The 27,494-nt window shown below is 42.7% G+C and overlaps 1 protein-coding gene across 1 annotated transcript in view; it reads left to right on the top strand.

Moving 5' to 3' along the window:
* Positions 1-27,494, top strand: part of GALNTL6 (polypeptide N-acetylgalactosaminyltransferase-like 6) — a 312,073-nt gene that overhangs the window by 26,646 nt on the left and 257,933 nt on the right. Inside the window, exons 3-4 of the mRNA XM_009882028.1 lie at positions 8-140; positions 17,784-17,950. Coding sequence (XP_009880330.1) covers positions 8-140; positions 17,784-17,950 — 300 coding nt within the window. The remainder of the gene's footprint in view (positions 1-7; positions 141-17,783; positions 17,951-27,494) is intronic.

Here is a 27,494-nt window from a genome sequence, read left to right as displayed (position 1 = left end):
GGGAAAGGGGAACATGGAAAGCCGTACCCTCTTACAGAGGAAGACCATGATGATTCTGCTTATAGGGAAAATGGCTTCAACATATTTGTTAGCAACAATATAGCACTGGAGCGGTCCCTGCCAGACATCCGACATCCCAAGTATGTAAATTGTTTCCTGGATTATTTCACTTTAAGTTTTTATCTTCGTATGTTTCTAAACCCTCAGCCAACAAAAAGTGACTATTTCATTAAATAGGAAATGGAAAATTTATTACCGTCATTAAATCACTTACTCTATCTGTCTTTTAAAATGACCTCTCATCTTATTAGTAACACATTAAGCCTATAGAAAGCCTCTTTTAATTACAGGATGATTTTCATGGCATTTCTGGGCAGTGATTTGTTAGGCAGTGATAAATAACATTACATGTGGTTTTTCAGGTTCTTATTTGGTAATAGCTGCAGATCTTTGGGCTGGGGGACAGGGTGACAAGTTGCATTGAATTTTTGGCTAAATGTTTGGACCAGTGTTTCCATAATGTTTCTTTTGGTTTTGTTGCGTAAAGAGTGAAAGCAATCCAATAGCTGCAGCTCATCAGGTGCTGAGACTACAGCTGATTTACGCAGCGGAGGACTGTGTAAAAACTGAATGAAGTGCACGTGCAGAATTGGGGGGTGAATGATAGTGTTGTTCCTTGGTAGCAGCAACATCCTATGGAGAAACAGGGTAAAGAGTATTCTGGAAAAGAACCACTGAGCTAAAAGTGATCATGCAGTTCTCACCAAACATAACTTTCTTCTCAGGTTCTGTAATTTTTGGCTCCCTTACATGGGGAGTGAGGCTTTCCAGCAGTAACAGGAAGGGGCACGTATGCCTTTCTAGGCTTCAGGCTCGAAGGGAGGGATCGCTTCCTTTGTCTCTTTATGTGGGATTTTCCCCCTTTTGATGGGCTGTTATGCGAGTAGTGTATGGGGGAAAGGTACAGGAGTGTGCCAGCACTAATTGTCTCCGTGGCTAGGTTTGTATTTTCCTTTGGGCACGGTTCCCTTTATTATACGATCTTTCAGGTGAAGGCATCGACTCACTTCTTAACCTATACAATTTTGCTGTGTGAATTAGTTTGAAATTCTTCAGGGAACAGAAGAGAACTTGGGAGCTTGACAGAAGTTCTTGGTGGGTGGAAAGAGAAATATCATGGCTACTAACACTTCTCGTTCCATCCAATGCGGTACTGTCCTTCTCAAAGAATGAGCAGTGTATAATTGTTTACATAATAAGATTTTTAAAAAATAATTCACAATGGAAGAATTGGCAAAAAATATTTTAAAAACAATCTTTTGTTGGAGGTGTTTCCTATTTAATTGCCATGTTGTATTGTTTTGAGGAAACTTTGTTCATCTGTTAATTTGTATGTATTGGTATTGCTTAAGTAAAAAGAAATAAATTTTTTTAATAAGCTGTATCTTTTAGGTGCTTTCTTTGCCTTCTACTTTGCCAAGTTACCTGAAATTATTTGCAGAAAGAGCTTCCAAGAAGTTTGAGTACAGCTGTACAGCATCAAAGCTTTGTTAAATTACATTGTTGGCATAATAAATATGCTCATCAAGCATCCTCCTCTGGTAGCGAAATTGCAGAGGACGTTACTGAACACAAAAGGAAGCTGTTTATCCTCCCCACACGTTTTTTGAGTTGGTCTTCTGGTGATTTGTTTCTCGCCCGCTCCTGTCGCAGTCAATGGCCTTTCCCTGCGTGTCCCCAGCAGTGGTGTGAGCCACGTGTTGTCAGAAGTGACGGGTGAGGAAGGAGTCAGTGCCACGTCAGCCTTTCTCTGCCCCCTTCCGTCTGCACCAGTCCTCGAGTGACTTTCAGTGAAGTGTCTCGCGTGGGAAACTTGAACCCTTGGGTGTCTGCATCACTTTCCCGTTCCTGTTCAGACAGGTTCCTGTGGTCTTCAGTGAAGTCTTGTGTGGTCAGTGATTTGGTGTGGTGTCCTGAGTGAACTGACTTGCGTCGTGTCCTTCTAACCTTCCTTATGCTGAACACGTGTAACACGAGTAGCCCATTAGTTAATTGACTGTATCACTGATCTTCTAAACGTAAAGATAAAAAATGTTCTTGTGCTAAGTTTGCGTACTAAGTAGCATGTGGATTAAGGTGACAAAGCTGGGCTCTGTACCTCTGAGAGTTACCCCTGAGGCAAGTCCATGTCCTGAAGGTCCAGGACACGCAGAAGCCTGACAACCCATTCGGACCTGCCATCAGAACCCAACCCCTCACTGGGCTGCCGTGAGTTACACGCTGGGCCAGTCTTAACGGCACTTCACCTGTGGACATCTGTCCTCTCTTCAAGGAGTGTGTGTGAAATGTGAAGTAGTTCGTACCTCATAAGGCTGCTTTCAGAGACACTCGCTGCAAAGCTATAGAACTTCTGTGCCAGAAAGGGCTGTTTTTAATGAAAGAAAACTACTCAAGTGAGGTATAGCAGACAAGATCGAGTGTGGTCAGCTTCTGAATGTCATAAAGGGCTTTTACTTTGTAGAGCTTCTAACTGCCCTTCAGCTTTTAAGTATCTTCTCTTGTGTGTTTGTGGGGGACACTTATTATAGACTTTGAGCTTTTGATCTTCTGTCTCTATTAAGCATATACCATTTGCACAGGGGCTTGTCTGTACTGAAGACTAATCTCCTGAAAATGTTGTCTAGGATTTATTTTAAAGATCCAAATAGAATGGTTTTATTGCCATCAATTAGAGAATTCACAAAACGCACCTTAAAATACAACAGAAACCGAGAGGTGAGTCTTGTCATTTGGCTCAAAAGGTATTTAGATTGGAAGAGCAGCTACAGTAGTTTCCATACTTCTCTGAAATCACTTCATTTACTGCAAAATCTTCGACCAAAGAAATTTCAAGGCCCACTTCTAAGTGATTGGTTTTCTGGGAAGTATGCAAAGGTAGCAGATAAACAAAACTTGCTCTTCTTAATCCAAATGAACTTTCCCCTTCTTGGTCTCTTTGGAAACTGGGCTCAGGATTTGCAGTACATCTGCTGGGAGGGGCATAGGTGGAACTAAGCAAATGGCTCAATGACTGAGCTCTGAGAAACTCAGGCTTTCAAACTATTTTTTTTTAATAATATTCTTGGGTTTTTCCTTAACTGCTATATATTTAAAGCACTTCAGCAAGATGTATTCAGATTGATCCTTCTTTCCTTTTATAAGACACTAAAATGTGTGTACTGTAAAAAATCCCTAGAGAAATGAAAGTGAACTTCTATTTTAAGGCTGACTTAACAGCCTCCCTGTGTCCTTAATATGTCTCTATTGCATCCTTCTAATATCTCCTGTGGTGTTTTCTTTCTGTCTCTCACAGCTACACTTGAAGAATTAATTTTTTTTTTTTCCATTTCTGAATGCTCTTTGTCTTGTTTCTGTCCCACTCTTATGCAAAAGTCTTCTCATAGTGGATTCTCTCGCCACGTTACATTAGCTAATTCTCTGTTCTTTGCCCACAACCATCCCCTGGCTTTAAGTTAAAACAAAACAAACGCAAACAAAACAGCTTTTTTTATTTTTTTTGTTTAATTCCAAATGAAAATCTGAAACAGGATTATCATCTCAGTTCATTGGGATTTCAGGACTGATTTAGGGAAACTAAAAGTTCCGGTCACCTAAAGTGGAAGGCAGCGTATTATGAGTTTTGGGTAGTATTGAGAGTTGGCAATGGAGTTACTATTTAAGAGTTAGAAGTTCTGTACTGACATGAAAAATATTTCAAAACCCAGAAGAATAGTGGGGTTTTGTGTTGGCTGGTTGGTTTGTTTGGTGTGTTGTTTTTTTTTTTTTCACCTGTCCTATGCCGCTTTCTGTAGTCTGGAATATAACAAAGCCGCTACAGCTAAGAAAAATGCTGTCAGTATTGTTTTCTGTTGTAGAGGGACAAATGGTACTTACTCTAATTATTTATAGCAGTTACCATTAAGTCTTATCTCTTCAACATTATTAAATATTCTGCCATTCATACCAGTTTTGTTCAAACAAACAAAACTGAATCTGAGTTGCATTTTGAATAGTGTTCAAAATGTGATTATTTTTTTTTTAATTTTTTTTTTTTAATGAGGCTTGGGGGAATGATAGTCCCGACGGTGAATATAAACGTTGTGGTATATCGTGTTTGAAACTCGTAAGTCTCTGTAAATTAGAGCACCCAACTTTTTAGCTTTTCATTCTTGAATCGAGGAATTCAAGTTAATTCCTGATAACAACAGAGTTGAGAGCATTGTCATATAAGATCTTCCATGGTTTTGGTATGTTTGTGTAGGCTGATTTCAACAACAGGTCTCCTTTTATTGACGAGTTGCATATTATTTGTTGATAACTTGCGTAGTCACAGATCAGATGCACAGAGCTTTGTCTTGCTTGAATAATCTGGCGCAAGAAACCCCATCCTTTTTAGGCTTCCGTAGGCACAGACGGATTCATTTTGTACTGAAATTCTTAGTGTTCGTCTTGTACAATAAGGATGCCCGACCTGATTTGTGATGTCTGGTTTTGGCACATATGAGCTGGAGTCGGTGTTTCCAGACTGACTGTGGGTCTCACTGGTGCCGTGTGAAGCGGTGGCCCTCCAGTCACTGGCACTCCCAGCAGTATTCCTTTTCAGAAGTCTGAGCTGTGCTCATTTTTTGGTTGGGGTTTTGTTTGTTTTTTTTTTTCTAACACATTAAATTTTTCACAGGCCTCAGAAGAAATGCATTTTCATTTTTGAAGAAATATGGATGTTTAGCGAAGGGCTGTGAGACCTTCTGTGTCCTGAACACTAATGAGACTTTCTTTCTTTTTAATAATAAAAAAGCAAATTTCACCCTACCTGTTCTGCATAACTGAAACTCTCCCTCCTTATCAGTAGCAGAAGCTGCGACAATGCCTGAATGGTTCTCTCTCAAAATATTTGAATGCAGAGTAGTTGCTGTCACTTATATTTTTAAAAGAGGCTAAAATAAATATGCAATGGGATTTCTTTGGGGGATTGGTTTGGGTTTTTTTGTTTGGCTGTATTTTTTTGTGTCTTTAGAGTAGTTGCAGAGTTACTGTTAATCCTGACTTATGTTTTGGTAAACTTTGCAGAAAGACTAGAATTACTAATTAATATGGGAAAAGGATATGTTTATATAAATATTATCACTAAACAGTCATGCAGTAGTTTGTATCTGAATCCCCTAAAAGTTTTCAGTTATTGCATTGAGTGGATTTAATTACTTTCTTTTTATAAAGACAGTGCTTTTGTCACAGTTTAAGCTATGTATGTAGTCCTTAAAAATAAAATTTAAGAATTCATCTTTAATCCAGTACTCCAATAGAGATCCCAGTGAATTCCCCAGGGTTCTACGCTCTTAAAGACAGGCTTAGGTTGTCCTGCCTCAAGACGCTAAAAGACAAATGATTTGATCTAAAGTATGCTGAACGTTACTTCCATGAGCCTTATTAAATACTGTAATTAGTTGTTTGGTTTGATCTTCTGTTGAATTTTTGGTTATATGTTGAAAGAAACTAAGAGTAGAAGGTTTCTTTCTAGTTGTCATTCACTCTGGGAAGTCAGAAATGGCTTTTTAGACACATACGTGCTGCGTTGCTTTGCACCGCTGTTTGCTAGTGTTACCTCAACCTCATCTGGCCGCAGAGCAACTGGTGAAACTCAAATTGGGCTTTTAGGGGGGTAGTGGGAAGGCTGGGAGTTGTTCCTCTGACAGCTTTTCCAAGCGTCTTGTGCAGTCGCTGAACGGTGTAGCGAAGGTGGAAAGTCGCGGGGTGAGGAACGTGTCAGCCGTGTCCCCTTGCCGAGCCCCACCGGGGCCTCCTCTGCAATTGCCGCAGCGCATCTCGTTCAGAGGGCAGCTCCGGGAACAGGATGGCGAATATGTTATACTCCAGAAAACTTGCCTTCTGTCTCTGTCGTGCCTGCTGGCAGGTCCTCTGCACGACGTGGATTGATAGTAACAACTAACGTGGAATAATTCCCAACTGCTTTCCGGGTGCTTTGTGTGTCTGTTGATGGTGGGAACAGGTGAAAAGGGGGTGATGCGTGGTGATTCCCGGGGTCTGTTGGCGAGGCGCAGGCTGCCCCCCTCGGTGGTGAGGGGAGCCCAAACCCCATGGCTCTGGGGCTGTTCCCGGAGAAGAATTTGCTGAAAGAATAAGCTGTTTATAAGTGGAGGACAGGAGTTCTTGTGTGTTACCTAGAATCCAGCAAAGCCTCCCACGCTGCTGAGAGAATAGCAAGCTGCAGTAAACATAGCTGTGAAATTTAAATTTGTTAAGTTTAGTTCGGGACAGGAATCCTGAAGGATATTTGCCCTCCAGCCAGCGCTGTGCATCTGGGGGAGACAAGTCTATGAGCATTTGGCCATGGCTAAAGCCAGAACTTTTAACTCTCAAACAATACGAGACTAAAATTGGAAAGTACATGTAACTTCACTAAGATCTGCAAGAAATGTGGAAAGTTCTGGGGACCAGTAGCTTTGCAGTTCACAGGTGAAAGTGACGATGTGATATACTGTTAATGTAATAGTTTTATGAAAAGCTTCAGTATACCTTCCCTTTTCTTATATATCCATTCTTGCTTCCTTCCCAAGCATATTTTCCTGCAGTTAGGTGTGTAGCTAATGTGGATTTGCATCAGACTGGATGCTTCTAAGCTGATGACATTTTGGCGCCAATGTTAACAAAACACGCGGGTGCCAGCGGTACACTCACTGGCAACAGAATCCACTGCTGCACCTCCTGTAGTAAGGACAGCAAATGTGCAGCAAGGCTGGAATGAAAAAGAAACCTCTTTCTATTTTGCTGGTTCGATTAGGAATGACCTTATCAATCTCTAATTTTCCAAAGGCTGCGCTGGCCCCAGGACGCGGTAGCAGGCGAGAGAGCTCGCTGACCCTGCTGGCACCCGCGGTCCACGCGCCCTGGCGGCAGCGCTCTCCCCGCTGTGATCCTGGTGTTGGAGACACTGCTCGCGCCTGGTAACATCTCACACGTTGTTTAATCTCTCATATTGTGTATGGGAGGGGATGTTGAGAGAGGTGTGGGCCCGGTCGTGCACTGCGGTGAAAGGGAGTGGAGGAAGATGAAGGCGGGTCACAGGAAGGATATCGGCTGCTTGGGGGAGCTGGGCACAGTAAGCCCGTGGGCCCCCGTGAGAAGTACCCGCGAATGCTGAAGGAGCTGGTGTTTTGAGGGCACTCTCAACTATCTTTGAATGATCGCAGCGATTGGGAGGGGTTCTTGAGGACTGGCACAAAACTGGGATGAGTGGCTGATATGCCAGAGCGTTCCTGGAAGCCTATGGGATGGTGTTGGAGAGTAAGGGCGAGTGGTAAAAGGATAACTAGGATTTCTGGAACAGAAGTTAAAGGCTAGTTGAACATCGTGGGTTGGCTTGTTCCTGAAGTAGCATGCTTAAAACGCACTCTGACATGACAAAAACTTCTAATCCTCTTTGCTCTGCTTTGGCCAGGAAAATGAGCTCAGGCTCAAAATAGAGGCTTTTTGTTGATCCCGTTAAGGTCTGCCTGACTCTTGAGAGACAATCAGATAAGTGTGCTTGGTGTGAATAAATGAATTTTGAGTACATTGATATTTCTGTAATCTTTTCTCTCTCAAAAAAAAAAAAAGTGGTTTGGGGATGTGTGTATATATTATATAAATTGGGCTGCTTGCTAGTATTTTGGAATTCATAGGTAATAAAGTGCAAGGTTTAAGCTGGAATGTAGTACGAAGATGCCTACTGATGTGAGCGTGCTCCTGAGGGATTTTGATGGTATAAAATTACTATATTCATTCTTGGTTTTTCCCAAGTCTAGATTTAATACGTATGGGCAAGTAGATAAGTTTGTTAAAGACTGGTTATTGTTTTAATTAGTTTTTAAAACTTTTGTTAGGTCTTTCCATGAGTGGTGATGGCTTTATACCTCACTATCCTGTAAAACAAAGCTTTGCAACCAAAAACGTGCTTTGTGTCGTGAGGCTTATCTGCCTCTTATGTTCTTCCCTTGGTTAGAGAATCCTCTTGGTTTGAAGGATGAAGTGAGGCAACCTCACTGACTTTGATTTCTTGGAAGACATGCGGTGCTGCTGGAGAGAGTGTCGGTGACAGACCAAAATGATGCAATTTAAAGTAGAGCTGAATTAGGTGCTCGTTACTCTGCGGGCTGTGATGGGTCTGTGCTGCGGGAAGCCGACAGAGAGAACACAGGGCTTTGCCTGTTTAGTTTCCAAGATACGTTGTTTGTTTGTTACCACATTTAATAGCAATAATGCAAACTATTACTACTGTATGATTTAATTGTTCTCTCTTTTTTTCATTAAAATAGGGATAATGTTTTGGAGAAGATGTATGTGTTTAGTAGGGAAAAGCGTGCCGTTTATCGAGGCCCATACCCAGCAGTGCCTGCTTGCTTCCCAGCTGTGAGCCACGGGGAAAATAAAGATTACTTTGCCCTCCATCAGCTCACACCCAAGCTAATTTTGCAGCCTTGTCAAACGGCGGCAGAAATTACTAGCTATCGCTGCTTTATCAGGCTCGGTTGACAAGGCCAGATTGGAACAGAAACGCCGTGTGACCGAAGCTTGTTGCTGTAAATTGAATACTTTGACATGCTAAGACAATTACTATGTAAATCTTCACTGGGAAATGTTTTGTCCTGTAGCTTTGTGGAGGGCTTGTCAGCAGCTGGGAGCCCAGTGGGTGCGGTGGGTCCTTTAATAAAGGGAAAGAAAAGGTCAGATCTGAAAAAGCAGCTCAGCTAAGAGAGCGTGCGCTGACAAAGCCAGTGGGGAGGAAAAAGAAAAAGGCTGCAAATCGTTCTCTTTTGCTCTAACTTTCTCTGGCACTTCCTGTAGGAGAAAGAAATTGGAGGTGGGCTACTTCTGTGATCCAGTAAGTGCCGCAGTGGGCTGCTACCTTGCTTCCGAAATGCAGGGAAGGGATGTCTGCGAGGCATTTAACCTCTCCTGTGCTATTAGCCGGGAGAAAGGGCAGCGTGGAAGTGTGGCTGTGTCGGAGGCGCAGAGCCTGGTGACTGGCCAAGGCATCGCTATTGCCATCCCTTAATGGGCATAAAACATCGTCGCTGTTATAGCCACAGGGTCAAACAAATTGCTGCTTTTATGAATTGGCTTTTGCTGCGAAGTGGCTGCAATGGCGCCAGCCCTGCTCTCCTTTCTCGGCATTTTAGAAGCCCATTTTCTTTCATTTGCTCTCCTACAGAGGGGGTAGATTTCTGCGTGTTTCTGTTAACAGAGAAGCCGTAAAGACGGAGAATCTTGCAGTTTTGCATCTTGTCTTAAGCTAGGATGATGTTTTAGGACTCTCTTTTCCTACTTACAAACTCATTGGGGAATTAAGTGGAAGTACTCTGGTACCTTGAAGCAAAAGGATGCTGTTCTTCAGCTCTGCCCGGCAGAGGAGGCTAACCTGCGAAGCGGCATCCCAGCAGTCTCGAGGCTCTCGGAGGCGAATCGCAACGCAGTGTAATTGTGACACCTTTTCACTGCCTCTCTCTTCAGGAGTGGTCCTCTCTCCAAGCTGCATGTTATTGGTGCCTGCTGCAAATAGCTTCCAGGTGTTTCTGTGACTCACCTGCCCAAGGTGAAATAAAAACTGTGTTTTGGGAATGGAGGACCCTCTTGCTAATCTTGCAGCCTCCCGACAGCCTCCCTGCTAGCTTTGGAACTGACTCTAAAAGCGTTTCGTTCAGAAACTCAGGTTTGAGTCTTGTTTCGACCCAGCAGAAGAATTCTGTATGTCAAAGGAATACCTAAATCAGTAATAGGCGTTCTAAAGCGAGTTAAAGGGTGTCGCGGTGTATCGTTTTTATGAACAAGCCGTGAACTGCTGGAGCCAAATACCATAACGAACTACAGGAACAACATGCCAAATACAGAGCTGGTAGAAAGATCCACTTTGTCAGTTATGTATGTTTAATGTTTTTTAATATACAAATTATTTACAATAAATTCTACCCTGCCTTTCTGTAAAGAACTCTAATTTGATAGTAGCCGTTTTCCAGTGACTCCGTGGTAGGTGTGTCTGACAACAGCACTGTGCAGCTTCCCGAGTTCAGTTTTTTCAAACAGTAATAAATGGCATACTTGAATCATACCTACAGTTAGTGCTTAGAAATGTATCTAATAATGGAGGGGAGAGAGGAAGGAGATTCTTCGGCCAGAGACAGTGAAGAGGTATTTACTGCTTTGAAAATTAATTTGGAAACATCTTATGCCCTGGTAGAGAGGGCCTCTGTTTTCAACAATCTCATCTGAAGGTATCTACAGGACAAATTTAATGATGCAGTATTAGTCTTTGGTGAGAAATATTAGACCTTAACTTCTGAAATATCATGGAAAAAAGACAAGATTGATCAAGGATAGCAATATTTGAAAGCATAATTCAACGTTCATAACTTGATTCGTGATAATAATCTTGAAAATGTCATTGTATCCGATTCATCATTTGGTGCCAGTTTTTTTTGCCCGTATATACACAAGTGTTTGTGTCTATAAAATCTTTTTCTGGCAAAGTCCAAATTGCTAAGGTTACTTGATACTTCTGAGGATCCGTGCAAGGGAAATGCATAATGCCCCTTCCATGTTCTCCTCTTTGCTCTGGACACTAATGTAATAATGTCAGTGAGAAAATACAGGTGTGAGCTGCTTACCTAGCAGGGGGGCAGGTGTGATCATGGGTATTTTCTTCCCAGCTATTTCTACCAAGACACTTTATATAATTTTCAGACTTAACACAGAAATTATTCTGAGATTTAAGAGTTATTAAATAAAGTTTTCAGAAATCTATTAACATTTATGCTAAGAAATGGTCATTCTTGTGACCTTAGCCACTAAACCTATTATTCAGCATTGTTCCACAGAGAGGTGCGCTACGCTGAAACAAGTGATGTTTAAATGCAAGAAAAGACACATCTTTAGGAAAGCATCTGTAGTACTTTTATGAAGGTCAATCTGTAGTATTCTGTTAAGGTTAAGCAGAAAATACTTACGCTGAGTAGGAGTGCTTTTCTGCTTTCAATGGTCAGGCTCTCTCCCCCCGTGAATAGTATTCCTGCCCTGTGCCATAGATCTGCACGGTTGTTTCTTCCCGCCCTTACCTCCTCCCGCCTTGTGGATTCAGGCTTATGGATACTGCACCTTTAAAATAAATGAGCTTGCTTTCCAAGGCCTTAAAATAATCTCCTCTGCTGGCGGCCCCCTTTTCATTTTGGAAAGTACAGCCAAAAGGCTAGTTATCATTTGACTGAACTCTGCCTGAGAAGTTCTGGATTTTTAAGTGTCTAGGGCAAGTGCACAGTTTAAAAATGCAAAAAATTTGAATTACACCCTTTCTTTAAATTAAAAAAAAAAAAAAAATCCACCTAGAGACCACACTAGACTGCCACTTCCCAGTTTGCCTTTATAATAGTACCAGAATGCAGTAGGCTTATACTGGGGAAGCAAATTATTTTGGCTTAATAGCTAACTGGCCATATGGAGTGATGGTAAACTGGGTTGTTCCCTCGTCCTCTGCCAGCTTGTCTGGGGGCAGGCGGTTACTCCGTGTGTGTGTGTGCTCGGGGTGCAGGAGAGATCGTTAGGAGTAACTTGTGTATTAGTTCTGTCTTCAGACTTGCTGGGAGGACTGAGACTCGGCATGTCAGTGCAGCGTGCACGTCTCGCAGCTACTCCTACAGTCACCCGGTAGCTAGAAACCGGGACCAAGACCAAAAGGTCACTGTGGCAGTCAGTAGTAAAACAGAGTCCCTGCCTCCGAGAAAGGCAGAAAGTATTGGGAGGGAGTTCTGTGAGATTGGCTGAAGAGGGTTAATAGTGTAGGTGGGATAGTCCTAATCGGCTTCTAAGAGCCTGCGTGTGGTGGGGTTGCGTGGTGCAAGGGCTGAGAAGGTGCCCATGCGTGGCTGGAGCCCAGCCCGGGCTGTGCGAGGGGCATGGCGACCTCGAGTTCCCTGCCCTACTCCGGCAGGCTGCAAAGCCAGCGACGATCCCGAATGCGCCCTGGCGGGGAGGCTGGAGGCCCGGCTCTGCTCGGGTGGGATGTCCCCGGGCTGCGCGGGTGCCTGCTGTGCCGCCGCACCGGGCGCTGCTGGCACTGGTCTCCAGGCGTTTGCCGAGAGCCGCGAGCACGTACGTGAGCCAAGGCCACTGATGGGGATCTCCGAGTACTTTGGGGAAGGCAGCATCAAATGTTGAACAGTTAAGTCTCCGGTTCTGTAAATGGTCACTTACCAACCGTTGATGAGCGGCGGAACAGGGGAAGCTGAGGGGGAGGTAGGGGGAGGGCTCTCAGCACCAGCAACTTCACTCGTAGGGAGCTGTGCCCAGGTACGACCCGGTGTGTTTCTGAGCAAAGCGGGTGAGTGCTACCTCAAACATCACAAGTTCCGCTGAGCTGTTTGGTTACCTGCAGAAACACAAGTGTGGAGGTAAGGATGAAAGTGAGGGAAAACATAATGCAAACGGTGGAAGACTAGTCAAATAACGCGCTCTCAGCATCCTTAAATACTTATCCTCTTAATAGCATGGGCGTGATGTTGAGTGTACGTACGTAGCCAGGGCTGATTACGGAGCGTGCTTCCATGGCAATTAGTGTGATCAAAACTGAAGTGAAAAATCAGTTTGGTGTACTTATTTCAGGTAGACTGATTTAGTTCTCTGCCCTGAATCCTGTAGGTAAAACTATCAAATTTCACGTGAGGTTTTTCTTCTAAGACTTTGTGTATGTTTAGAGGAACATACGTTTATTCCAACGAGCCATTTTACAACGTGTACGGGGCTGAGTTATCAGAGTCAAATGACCGGTCTTCATCTTCATTTACCGTTCAAATCAATCTTGTTACTGCAAAATTCTCATGAGTTATTTTAAAAGTTAATCCAGTGGAAAATACTACCAGGGTGAAACCTAGTCCTGATGGAAACAAACTAAAAATAGCAAATAATAACCTTATTACAAATTATTTTGAAAGACCCTGTAGTTGCATCTCTCTTTTTCAATTCCTCACTGACTTTTTTGTTGTTTTTTTAATTCCTTAATCAGAATATGATATGATACTAAAGCTCTACAGTAATTAATTTGCCTTTACCGGTTGTGCTATGATTTGCTAATGAAAAGGATAGCATAAAGCGATGTTGATTGACATCAACTATACAATCTTTTCTATGCTGAGTTAGATCTTGGAGCAAACCCTGACTTGACTGAAAGTGGCTGAACTGCCTATCTGTCTGTCTTAAGTCTCCTACCTTCTTTTGAATATTGATTTTTAGGATTTATTTCCAGGCCTTTGTAGATTTCCCAGTATTCCATGCTTTAATGAAAGTCAGTGTGTTCTTTGGACGCTTTATTCTGCCATTCCGGCTGCTGTCACATCGTGCCTGCGCTCAGTGGCGGCGTCTCCGGGCGGAGGCTGACAACTGCAGCTCGTGGCTGCAAGTACTGTCTTTTTCTAAATTGATACAAGTTTGACAAAATTTTCCACTGGAACTGTGAGACTTTGGAAAATAAAATTATCTTGTTTAGCAGTATTTGAAATATTTCTATAGGAAATCAGGCCAATTCCATTTAACATACTTAATTCAAAAAGTTTTACCTAATGAATATTAGTGCTCACTTAAACACTGTAAATTTGGGTGGTAATGGTAACTTTTTATACGTAGCATTTTTCCTTTCTATGGTAAACAGTGCTTTATTTTTTATTTGAATAAATTTTGATAAGATCGTATTCTTCAGTAAATACGAAAGCCTCTCAAATTATTATAATTTCTCATTTCTTTGGGGAATCAAAAATCTCACTTTTGAAACATTCATTCCCCATGGTAGTTAAGCTATTACCCAAATTTCTTTTAAAGAGCAATCATTGAAATAAAGGTCTGTATTTTGCTTAGGAACGCTTAAAACACTGTTATCATGTTGGGATTATTTTGGTGAGAGCAAAAAAAGCAAGTATTCTTGAAAGTATGACTTTATGGTGGCTGAAAAAGAAAATAGATATTTATTAAGAGGTATGTTAGAACCTTGGTGCCAGCAGAAATAATAAAGCAAGCTTAGTTTGAAGCTGTGATCAAACTTTGTCAGCACCTCTCCAAATGCACTCTACAGAATTTTTGATAATGAACTAGTGTTCAAAGAACACTCCTAAAAACCTTTGACGCTGATGCAAAATTGTTGCAGTTAATGATAAGAGTCTCTTTCTAGTAGCTTATCTGATAAACCAGGAAGCATCAGCAAAGTTTAAACATCATTCTCATCAGTAAAATGCAGATGAGTTGAAATATCAGATAAGAGAAATCTATGTATGTCAAGCTTTATGGATTTACGTCAGTTACTGTTGCATATAGAACCTGTTATCTCTCCTGCCTAATGCGTGTATCGTACACCTACCTAGGCTGGCTTATTTGGTGTTGTAGGCACCATTAATAAATTTAAATATAGTAAAAGTCTGTGACTATGGACTTCACTCTGACCTAGTGATATGATAACTAGTTCTTTGTTCTGGGCAGAAAGATCTGATGGTTATTTCAAAGATAAGCAATGGCTCGCGCGAAGCAACGTCTGTGCCTCCAAGCAGTCGTCTTGCGGCCGGGGCGTTTGGCAGCACTTCTGAAACGCAGAATATAAAGATCCACGCTGTCAGACTTTGAATAAATGCTGCGTGCCTATATGATTATTCTCTTAGTAAAACCAGTGTCTCAGCAGCGGATGCCTAGCTGCACCTTCACTGGAATTCCCTGAGCCTTCCAGCTCTCCCTCGGGCCCCTCCTGCAGCCCATCGCAGCGCAGAGCCAGCTATGCTCTGCTGTACTTATGCTGAACGCAACTGCAAATAAAAGGGATTTCTGTGTTGTGCCTTCTAAAACAGTGATCTTCTGTTACAGTTACTCTCATGCCAGAGAGCGAGGGGCTAAAAACGGCCGGAATTTAACTTGCTGCAGAAAGACAAGTACGCCACTGCTATGAAACCGAACAGGCTGTCTTAACCCTAGGGGATGATGAAGCTTCAGGCTTCGCTTCTGTGGATTTGAGGATATGACCAGCTTTTTTGACGAAAGTAGGAAAAAAGGGGGTTCGGGTGGTTTGTGGCTCTTTGCTAGAATCACAGAATTGTTTGGGTTGGAAGGGACTTTAAAGATCATCTATTTCTAACCCCCCTGCCCGGGGCAGGGCCACCTCCCCCCAGCCCAGGTTGCTCCAAGCCCCGTCCAACCTGGCCTTGACCACCTCCAGGGATGGGGCAGCCACAGCTTCTCGGGGCAACCTGCCCCAGGGGCTCACCGCCCGCACAGCCAAGAATTCCTTCCTAATATCTATTCTAAATCTCCCCTCTTCCAGTTTTCACATATAGCCAGGTGCCTTTGCAATGACTATCAAAGTAAAAGTAAATATAAATGAGGGTTAAAGGTCAAAGTGGAATGATGGAGGCTTGTTAAGAAAATGTCAGGTATTTTCCTCTCCTATCTTGTAAGCATGGCTCTCTTCTAGGGTTGCTAGAGCAACCTATTCTGTAGTAAGAATGAAATTGTTTTAAACTGAAGTCCACCGATGTTGCTTCTCCTTCTCATAGAATATGCAGTTAATCTGAAGCCAACGATGAGACGATCCAAATCCAATGGTCTTCCCCATCTATATGTGCTTAAGGTTACAATATTGACCATGGAAATACACAAATTTCTGTACAACCTCTTTCAAAAGGTATATTGTTATAGAGGAGGGGTGACATCTTAAAAAAAGAAACACCATTCCGGTGTGTTTGGGGTATTTTTTTCCCCTTACCCTTTAGAAGTTGTACTCTGATGTGTGGGGTTCCTTTGCTTGTTTTTATGTGTTGACATGAAAACAAACTCTAAGTTTTTTGGCCTAGGGTTTTATGGAGTTGGGAAACTTACTACTTTTAAAATTATACTGGCCGTTAAAAACGCTAAAGGAAAAAATCTTGCTTTCCTGAATAGCGTAAGAATTACATGGATGTGCAGCAGCTGCATTGGTGCTGGCCTGAGAAGCAGCAGTGTTGGCAAACAGCTGGCAGCGGTAGGAGGTGGGTTTGGTAGGTGGTTTTCTTAATTTGCCAGCTGAAACAGCTACATATTAATCATGGCTTCCTTTGTTGTACATCTTCCGACAGATAAGAAAAAGACTTTTTACTTAATTCTGTTGCTGCGGTGGATTTTTTTTCCTCCCAAAATGTTAGAAAATATATTAGCCTTTTCCGTCAGTAGGTAATGAGCACTGTTTTCTCCAGAACTGCACATTCCTGCGAAGCAGCTCTCCTTTTTCCAGCCTGCACATATGTTCTACCAGCAAGCTGCTTGTTAAAAAGTTTCAAAAAGTATGATTTTTGCAAATGGCTTGTCATTAAATACATCGTTGCCATGTTTTAGGAAGAAATGTCTGAATTACAAATTTACATCTTATTTCTTAGGAAAGCATCCAAAAACTTGATGGTTTATTCCCAACTACATTAAGAGTTAATATTTGCAAATACAACTGTATGAGCTATGGGTTTTTATTATTTCTTTGGAACACTTCTTCAGTGTGGTAGCTGTACAAGAAATTGGTAAATATTGATTTCTAAGTGACATTTATAAAGTGGAAATGCAAGCTAAGCTGTAAATATATGCAAATCAACATTATAACCTACAGCAGTGTTTGATAAACATAGTTATTCTTTCTGAAAAGCAGCAAGGATGTCTCTGCTTTTCTATACCTACAAGTGGCAGGTTTAAGTTTTGTGGTTTGTTTTTTCTTATTGCAGAGCTGATGTGTTTCTGCTGGTAGGGAGACCTTTGTCAGGGTGTGACTTTCTCCTGGGGAATGAGAAATCATTCAGTTCCTTTGTCCCCAGAGCTGAAAATGCCGTGTTACCAGCAGGGGAGTGTGTCCCTTTTCCCGCTTTTTCAGTAAAACATGGAAGATGAGATCCTATCAGTTTCAATAACAAACTTTAGTCACAGAACGTTCTCAGCTAACTGAATTGCAAGGCCGTTATTTAAAGAATGGGGTTTTGCTCAAATCCGTGAAGAAGTCCGTGCTGAAATGGGCAGGTTAAGCGCTGACACAGCACAAATGCTGTTCGACTGAGATGCTGAGGGGGCAGAGCTTCCCTTCCAAAAACGGAAGGTGCTTTATATTTTCTTGCTTGTATCAGTCTGCATTTCAGAGTCATGTGGGTTGTATGTCTGTACTTAATAGCCGCAATCATTTTGGATATGCGAACGTGAAGTTGGAGCTGTTTGTGGACATCCTTGTTTTGCACACTGAGCAGACGTCAGGCGGGGTAGTAGTAAATTGTTTGCAATTCTTTGAAGAGTTTGTCTCTTGGTATAGCAAAATGCTTTTACAAATTTTGTCTGCTGTGGACAAAAGAAGGATCATAAGAGGAATTTTTTTTATTTTTTGAAATAATGTAGAAGATATGTCCTCTTTAATTTTGCACGAAAAAGCTTTCAGTGATTTTGAAATAATGTAGAAGATATGTCCTTTAATTTTGCACAAAAAAGCTTTCAGTAGGAAAAGAATCGAACTTCAGTCACTGTACTAAAGTTTTGTCATTTTTCAGATTTATTGTATGTTGTAAGCAATGTGAGTGTTCTAAATGAACTAGTTCTTGTCATGTGAAAGTACTGATTGATTACACTGTTGAGGTTTATGCCAGAAACCATCGTGGTTGAATGGCCCAAAAGGATGGCAGTATTTGCCAACTCGGGCTTTTCCGTGTGCTCATGCAATTGTGTTCTTCTCTCTCCAGCTGTAAGCACAAGGTGTACTTGGAAAAGCTACCAAATACGAGCATAATTATCCCGTTTCACAACGAAGGCTGGACTTCCCTCTTGAGAACGATACACAGCATTATCAACCGCACTCCGGACAGCCTGATAGCAGAAATCATTCTCGTGGATGACTTCAGCGACAGAGGTAAGGCCCAACCCCTTTGGTTTTAACTTGAAATTCATATGCACCGCACTGCGTTACAGAAAGCAAAGGGAAGCAAAAAGCGAGGGCATCTGGACGGCGTGCCTGGAAACACGGTTTGAGTGTTAGCCGCAGTAAACGCGTGCAAGCGGCTTTTGGGTTACTCTGTATGAGTCCTGAAACGAATGTCAGAGGGAAGAGGCTGTGAACTGTTCATTGGCCTCTCTTAATATGGTATTTTGAATATATTATTTTGGAAATGCTGCAGTTTTAGTGTTTCAACATCTTTTCCTTTGGCTGCACTTTTACTCAGAAATCCTGTTAACTTTGACTGTTGTGGATGCAACTCATGAGATTTTAGTCGCGGAATTTTGAGTTAGACGGCTTCATGTGCTGGTACAAAGTAGCCATACAGAGAAACGAGACGCTTTGGAATGGACTGTGAAAAACTGCTTTAGAATAGTTAATCAGAGTTTACATCACCTTTGTATAGTAAAATTAAGAAAACTGCAATCACTTAATGACCTCTGCCATCATTACTTCTTGAATGCAAGATAAGAAACAGACAAGAAATGAATGCTTGGAAGTTTCTTAAATGGAATCTAACAATTTCTTGGGAAAAATTCATCCGTAACAATGGTATGGAACTGGGAAATAGGTTTTTCTTTCAAATTTCTGTACAGCTCTTAGGACTTCAAGAATGAAAAGCTTTGACTTTCTTTGCATTTGGGTTTTTTTGTTGTTGTTTCTGGTGACCCCTCAGTTGCTGGTGCGTGTGTGAGCCTTGTTCTGGGCAGCCTGAGGGGCAGTGACAGAGGATTGCGCGCTGTGCCAATGTTTTGGGTAAAAACCTCTGTCTCGGCTCGGAACTAACAGGAGCAGATTTCTGAGCCGCTATTGTGAGAAGCCCCTGGGTGAATGAGCGGAATATTGGTAGAATGCTGCAGGGGAATCATTTTTTAAGATTTTTAACTTGACATTTCAGGGGTTAAAAAGATTAATGCTGCACACATCTGTCTCGCCCTCTCGTATCTGCTGGTTTAGTTGCAATAAGTCCTTTGATGAACTGCCTCTCTGTCTGTAATGCAATTTAAGTGAAACTGTAAAGCGAGTACAGTTCTGGCTATTCTATGTTTATAGAATAGAGCACGGATGAAATTTTTCAAAACAAGAAGTGTAAAGAAGCACAACAATTTTCCTGCAGGCTAACGATTTCCTAGTACTAAACAACTTACAGGGAGGTCTCTAAGTTGGTTTTATGAGGTGTCTGACAAGTAAAAATGCTTCTTACACTGAGGGCGCAGCTATTGAGGCTACGCTTGCTCCATATGGCGGTACCATAGCATTTTCTGCAATGAAGATCATGCTGACTATTGTCGATATACTGTTCTTGTGTTAATGTTTTAGAAAGCTTATCTGCTTCCCAGTTGTTAGAGAAAGAGTTAATGTGGGTAAACAAGGAATATTGTAACTTCTGTTGGTCTTTCTTGCCTGTCCTAACTTAGATTCTGCTGCTGGCTGGAAGTGTGTTGGGCTTAAACATTACCTGTAAGATTAATTCCTATTACACTATAAAAATCTCCCAAATCTTCATTTCCAGGTATATAAACCTATCTAACTTTTCAGTGGAACAGTTTTCAGCTGGCAGAAGTTGTTCGTATAGCATGGAAACGCTTAACATAAGTGTCTGGTTTGAAAATCGGAAAGAAACCTATTAACAAGACTTGTATGGCACTGGGCCTGGAACTGTCGTACCATTATCTGGTTTTTCTTGTTGTTTAAAAAAAAAATAATTAGTAATGCATATTTGAATGGTTGCCGATTTTGAACTTGAGCATATCTGGTAGCATACCGGGTACTGTATGTTTGAAAAGAGCAAGGGCACGTGGAAAACGTGCTGGCATCTCTGCTCTGAATTCAGCACGTTAAATTTCCAGTCAGGTTCGTTTTGGCACATCTGAAGCAGGTTTAATTCTTGTATTTGTGATCCTTTAAACTACTTAACTGGGGCTGTATCATGTTTTCTTGTGGCTACTTCATGAAAAAGAAAAAAGGGCACATGTAATACAGCTGGGTTATTTTATGTTGAAAAAATGCTGACTGATATCTGTCCCCCTCCCCTGCTAGTTCAGAAAATAATCTTTTTTTTAAAAAAAATGATTGGATAGATGCCTTGTCTGCTGTTATTAGTCCTTCACCCTCTAGTTGCCTTTTCCTAGGCTGATGAGAGCAGTAAAGCAACATGAAAGGCATTGAAGACAGATTAGGTAAAAAATTAAACATAAGTGTGTTCAGTTGTTGTCAAAATCGATAGAATCGCGGCAAGCACAGCTCACTGCCGGGCTGAAGCAGTAGAGTGATTAGTGATAAATCTACATCCCTCTTCTCTTTGTGTAACTTCTCTGTGAAGCTTCGTATGTCAAATAGCTGACAAACAGCTATTACTTTCTTCTGTCTAATCAGTCGTATACTAAGTAATAATATGTATGCTGTGCTTGTTCTACAACTTCGTATTTTAAAAAGAGTTTTCTGCTAAGAACCTAAATATCACTTGTAGATAGTTGAAAGGGAGAACGGGATATTTCAACAGTACTGGTATTTCAACAGTAGTGATTAAATGGCAAATGTTTTTCTCTAGGGTGTTGTACTAATCCAAATGCGCTTTTTTACAAAAGCCTGAGAAGTTGTTACAAAAAGGCAGACTCTGTTAGAAATAGAGTAGATGAGAAAAAGGAGAAACTTGAAAGGGGTGTAAAAGAGATAGAAATGCTGGAGCTTTTTGTTTTCCTAGCTAATGCAAATATAAATACTGAAATGCACATAAAGAACTTTTGATAAGAGATGCTGAGAATGCTTTGGTGCACAGCCAGGTACCCAGCAGTCTGCTGGTGTGTCTGCAGTGTTACTCGTGGGCCTTCATTTTATTCGTCTTCACTTCTTCAGCTTTTGTGATCAAACCCAAAACTTTAGATAGTTCATGCGTAATATTCACCATAAATTATGACATTTAGATGTTATAACAGTGAAAGGACAGCTGCACCTTTTTAAATATCAATATAATGCAGACTAGAGACTTGGTATTAAGAAGGGGGAGCTGAGCAAATGTTATGAAATATGGAAGTGCAATATTTGGTCATGGACAAACGTAATATTAAAAAAAAAACAACGCATGAATACAAAAGATCTGTGACAGTCAGAAAGAAATGTAGATTTAAATATAGGTACCCAAAGTTGCAAAACATCTTTATTAATGTAATTTTTAGAGTTTATGTACTTAAATGAAGGAATGCGAGGGACAAAACTAATTAAATTAATGGAATTATTTCCAACTCTTGTTTCAGCAAAAGGAACATTCATTTACATCACTTACATTTGTGTAAGCACAAGTGGCCAAATGGTGGTGTACTGGTGAGATGAATGGAACTAAACATAGAATTCACAGGAGCTTTTCCACACGTAAAAGAAATATGTTATCACTTGCCTCTCTTCTACAGAGCTTAAGTATTAGACTTCTGTTTAGTTTCGCGTGGAAAGCTGTTGATAAGGGACCTGGCTATGCTTTGTGCTGGCAGACACTTAAATTTAAGAATGTTTTTACTCTTTCCAGCTGATTTAGCAGTCGGTTCTTCAATAGAAACTTCCACTGAATTGTTATAACTCAGTTCTACGTCCAAGTAATGTCGCCTTTCCACTAGTTTTGTGATACACACACCTTTGCATGGCTCCCTCGGGGCTTACTTTCGGGGATGGGGTGTTCATCGTAGCCGTAGCTTGCTCTGCAGTCAGTCTGTTGGCAACAGATGGCTGGAAACATGGCAAGGCGCGGAGTGCGGGTGACGGTTTTGGAGGACAGGACAGAAATGCAAGAAGGAAGCGAGTCTTCACCGGCTCCAATGCGGAACAGCTTGCCTTTACAAAGGAATACTAAAAATTCTAATTAATGTTTGAAAACTTTGGGGTAGATTTGGATAATTAATTAGGTAAACAATTCCTGTAGGTTGCCAACAGATGATAGGTTTGTACATAAACCTTTATTCCTCTTGTGTTTTAATGACTCTATTAGCATAGTCAGGCCTGTGTTACAGCATGTCCTCACGCATGTAAAACTGACTGACCGAGCGGCTCTGCTTTACCCCAGAGTTCGCTAACTGGTACAGCACGTATTATAAGAAAAAAATAAACAACGCACAACCAACAGTGAATTTATTAGCAGTAGCAATTTTCCAGCAGTTGTTTAGTTTGCAAAAAAAAAAAATCAGTCAGATTTGCCAAGGAAAAAAAGAAAACTGGAAAACTTAGCAGCCAACAGTGTCTTTCAGGATAGAACTAGCTTCTGTCACTGTCAACGAACTGGTGTTTGGGTGGAAAATGACAAACTGGGAACTCTTCCTTCATGTTGAGGAGCCAGTCCCTTCTCATTTTGTCATCTATTCCGTTCTCCTGTCTCCGTCCCCTTGCTTAGCTCTTTCCTGCACTGCTCCTCACTTGAGAGTGTCCTACTGTGCGGTACCAGACACGGAGGCTGGGTAGCCCGGGTCAGGAACGTGCCCGTCGGGCTGCAAAGGCAACCTGTGTGTCCGTGGCCGGAGGTCGGAGGTGGGTGTAGGTGGTCGGTGAATGGCAGTGCCCGGGACGTGCTTGGCTTTGTGTGAACGTGGAGGAGGATCCATCCACAGCCCAGTTACCCTCATAGCCTGCCAAACCCTTTTTGGCCTTATCGAGGTCGTCTGATTTTATTTTATTTTTTAACTGTAGTTCGGTAAATTATATTAGTGATATTATATAATGATGGTAGGGTGAGGGAGTTTGTGCTAAAAGCAAAGAGCTCTGTCAGAGTAGCAGATTGCACAGCTTCCCACTCAAGAAATACACGCTGTTTGTTGCATGAAGACGAAATTCCCTGTATTTTGCTTGCAGACAGCTAGTTTATGTAACATGCCACTTGTGATTCCAATTTATGAATGCTTGGCTTCAGATCACGGCTGGATATAACTTTTCTGATGAAATGAAATTGAAGGTTATATTGTATGAGTGACTATCTTGTCAGAGGAAACCTCTGCTATAGACGGCACTTCTCTGATATGGTGAAAGCTCATTTCTCCAGAAAGTGCCATTGTCAAAATATACAGCATTTAAAAAAGAAAATTGGAAGAGGGTGTTGTAATACTGTGGAAGTCAGCCTCTAGCAAAGAAAATGCTTTTAAGTCTGTCCCTTTCCTTAAGTTTAGGAGCCTGTTGTTCAAGATGGTATATAAGTGCTCAATGACTTTTCTTTTAGGCTGAGCTCTTTAAAGTTACACAAGTGATTTGTTTTTCTTAAATATTAATAATTCTCCACCTTTCTATACCAGAGACAATACTTTTGTACTGAGATATCTGCCTATCCCTGAAAACTAACCACCCTTTGCAAAAAATCGTGTACCTGTGGGCATCAGGGCACCAAAGAGAACACGTCCAACCACGTCCATGATGAACGCATCCAAAGGGGCATGTGTCCAGAGCTCGCTGGTGTTCTTCCCAAGCCCCAGTAGGACAAGGAACGGGATTATTGACTGTGACTGGGAAGGTGTCTGGGACTGCCTCCTGGCGCACTCTGTGGCCAAAGGGGCTGCAGCCAGGAAAAGGTTCTGTGGTGTGTCTTTCCTTGGAATAGAAGGGGTGTCACTGAAGTGACTGGTACGAAGGGAAGTCAGAACCTGGATGAGACGTGTTGGCAGCTGGGGCTCCTCTCCCACTTCCATCGGTGGTATGTGTGGGGGTAAGTGGAGGGGCTGAGGACTGTCGTTGCTCTTGGTGGTGACGTGCCGGCTGCCTGACCAGGTGTGGCTTCTCAGAGAGTGGAGAAACAAGCTCTTGGAAATATCGAAACATAATTCTAAGCAAGTAATTTCATGGCAATATTTTGTGACAGATCGCTGGAGTTGTATGTGATGGGGAGGGCTTTTGTATTTGGTTCTGTTGGCAGTGTTGTCCACGATGATACAGAATACTGAGCATTGCTTGTATGAGCAGAATGTCCTTCCGGGACAGAAAGGGTCGGGGGAATAGTGGGAGGAAAAAGGCAGAAGCAGGAGCATCCCCGCCTCTACAGGTGTTACTATACTGAAGATGGGGGTCGTAAGTGCCGAGCTGCTGCCGAGCGAGGTTAACGAGCTGGGGCGCAGTGCCGTGCTGGTGAGCCTGGACCGCTCCTGGAGCTGCTGCGAGCCTGGCTGTCCCTCTGGCACTACGTTGGATGGCGGAAATAGGTACCGTAGGAGAGCTGTGCCCATGCTGCTTTCTGCTACACGCGTAAGATGTCCCATGGCTGGAAGCTTATGCAGTAGGAGACACTTCAGAAATCCCCTGCTGTACAGTAGGATAGATGGTATCCAGCGTTGAGAGTTAAAAGGGAATGGCATAAAGGTGCACAGAAATCTGTCTCCTTGGCAGTACTAAAGCAAAATAATTCAGCTGAAAAAACAAGGCTAATTCTGTTTTAGCTTTACAGATGAAAACAATTTGTCAGTTCTGTAGTATGTGTACATCAATATTTCCACCGGCGCACTTAAGTCAAGCTGACTTCACTGTCCAACGGTCCTCTGGAGAACACGAGTCAGTTGGTGCAGACTAGAGAGATATGCTTCATTTTGAAACAGCTGAGAATGAAATTAAAACTAAGCGATGAAGACTGAATTTGAAGCACACCTACTCTAATGGAAGGCACAAGGAGCTGCATTATCTCTTTCATGACTACTTTGTGTATCATATTGGCAAGAACTTTGAGAGATGCCCGATGTTATTCCTATAACAGCATCAAAATCAGAGTGTGGTGTTACAACTTTCTGAAGCAAACTGCTGGGTATTGTTAATAAAAAGAAATGTCAGGTAATAGGAAAACATAAGATAACAGCCCTTGGATAAGGCTTGGTACTTGATTTAGTTCTGAAATATTTGAAATGGTCGTCTCTTTTTACTAAGAGCAAACCCTGAATCTCTGTGGAACTGTAATGAGAAGAGTGATTAAACAAGTGTATGCTTTTGCAAATGGAATTTTATTATTCCTCCCCCCCTCCTTCCTAGGTTTACCCAAAATACAGCTCTGCCAGAGCAGTTTCTGGTGAGGAGTGTGGTTATATCGGTGGGGAGTGGTTCGCTGAAGTAAGTTTCCGATCAGCTGAAAGCGCGAGGCAGACCCTGCTGTCTTCTGCGGTGGCGGGAGCCCGGAGGGACGTGCAGAGAGCAGCCGGGGCCGCGGTGCGAGCCGCCCTTGGCTGATGGAGGAAGCGTATGGGCTCCTCTTGCCATGGAGCGGCACTCTCCCTGGTCACCATCCTCGCCTCCTTGGCATACCTCTCCTTGCAGTAGCTGGTGGCCCGGAGGAGACCGCTGAGAACAAGAGGCAGTGCTCCCTTGGTTACACCAGCCCGGTCTGCGCCGCGTCTCCTGGGAAGGGTTAATGAGCTGGTAGGAATAAGGCTGCGCGGTGGCCCTACCAATTACAGCGTGATCCTTGCAGTAGACCCTACCTAGAAAGAGGACTTGCAAGTGAATCGTTGTCATCCGCAAGTCATCCCGCGCGCGGATGCTGACGCCCTAGGTGTCTGACAGCTGTAAACTCGAGAGCGCCGACATTGCAGCCTTGAGACCTCTCATCACGTTAAGCGTGCTCTCATTAACCGCGGTGTTGGCAGGTACTGGCAGCGCTAGCCCTGACTCCGGAGGCGTTGTGTGTCAGAGAGGCAGTGTGAATCCACACTCCTGCTAGGTTCATACCTGACACACAGCCTTGCCAGCTGGGAAACCTACTGCCGCACTCCAGTAACTGCCCCATAGTAAAGACATGTTTGCTGCCCCTTAACGCCTTTGTGGTGGCTCCCCCCTGCTTAATGGGGCATCCCGGAACCCGGAGTGATCCCCGCAACTGCACCTGCCCTGTTGGTATCGCTGACAGTGTAAGCAAACCTCTATGGGAGCGGAGTTTAATGCAGCAAAACTTTGAAGTACTGTTGGCCTTAACGTTAGCATATTCGTGCTTTGTGTGCACTGCATCAGAAAAATTGAGACTGACGCTCATATAGGGTTGAAAGTTAATTCTTTTTATCCAAAGTTGGTAAAGCAACACATAACTATATTTAAAAGGAGATTTAAAAAAAAAAAAAAGTAAAAGGCCAAATAGAAGATGAAACAAATTCCACTTCAGGATGTCCCTATTGACTAGAGATCTAACTAAACACAGGATTTTGAGGGCGGTGAGCCCCTGGGGCAGGTTGCCCCGAGAAGCTGTGGCTGCCCCATCCCTGGAGGTGTTCAAGGCCAGGTTGGACGGGGCTTGGAGCAACCTGGGCTGGGGGGAGGTGGCCCTGCCCGGGGCAGGGGGTGGAACCGGATGATCTTCAAGGTCCCTTCCAACCTAAACCGTTCTATGATTTACATCTTTATATTGGGGTATTGAGCTATAAAATGCCTCTTTCATTTCCTCTGTAATGCCCTCACAGAGATGCTATTTGAGTTTTATTAAACTTGGACTTGCTCTGGTCAAAGTAAAGTACTGCGAGTGTAATGAGTACAACTTGGATATCCGAGCATCAGTTGAAATAAACCGATTTGAATCGGTGATACTAAGTATTCTGCTCACTGTCCATTCTCAATTTTGATTATTTAATATTATGTTGTCTGTTATGGGGTTTTCAGTCTGAAATGGCAGAGTACAGGCTCTTGCCTTCAGCTCCTTGGCGTACCTTGCCATAGCAGTTCCATTACCGAAGGCGTTCTGACTTGACAGGACGGCTTTACCGATGGGGCGGAAAGAGTTGCCCCATGGCCACGGAGAGCTCAGCTCAGAGGAACAATGACCATCCTGAAGGCATCTGTGGCCCGTCCCCAAATGCTGTTCATTTGCTGGAGAGAAACCACACTGTCATGTTGTGAGAAAGGGAGAGGTGGGAAGAAATTCAAGTAGTAGATGCTGTACGTGTCAGGCAGAGGGAGTTGGTTGAGCACGTGGCTGCTGTGGGAGGAAGTCAGGAGTCCCCCCACACCCCAGCCCTGCCTGCGCACAGGCGACTCGGCAGCGAAAACACCAGTCACGCTGTGTTAATATGAAAACAAACTTTTGCTTTTTCAAATAGTTCCTTGAATTGGTTATAATAGACAAGCAATTTCACTTCTGAGGACTTGTGGAGTCAGAACACGAAGGTTGTGTTTCCCCAAGCTGTGCATCGATCCATCTGTCTCGGCTTGCCCGTCCCGCTGCCGGCTGGAGCCTGTGTCCCGCTCCCCTGTCGACGTGGGAGGAATTTTTCCGATGGAAACTGGGTGGTAGCAATGGGCAGCCTGTACTTCGCGAAGTTGCGTCCTCTGTGTGTGTCGGCTTCTAAAAGTGTTTATGCCATACTTGTATGGAGTGTTGCTCACGAGATGTCAGAAGTAGATTCTGAAATAAATCAGTATATGCACTCTGAGTAATCTCAAAATATGAGAAGCATATTTATTCATGTAGTAAATCAATTGCGTTCTAGTTCTGTGGTGTGGTTGTTTTTTTTTATTTTCTACTACACATCTCAGC

The sequence above is a fragment of the Charadrius vociferus genome, unplaced genomic scaffold (assembly GCF_000708025.1).
Source record: "Charadrius vociferus isolate BGI_N301 unplaced genomic scaffold, ASM70802v2 scaffold141, whole genome shotgun sequence".
NCBI lineage: Eukaryota > Metazoa > Chordata > Aves > Charadriiformes > Charadriidae > Charadrius > Charadrius vociferus.
The sequence above is the reverse complement of the archived record's forward strand: the minus strand, read 5'-3'. Positions and strand labels throughout refer to the sequence as shown.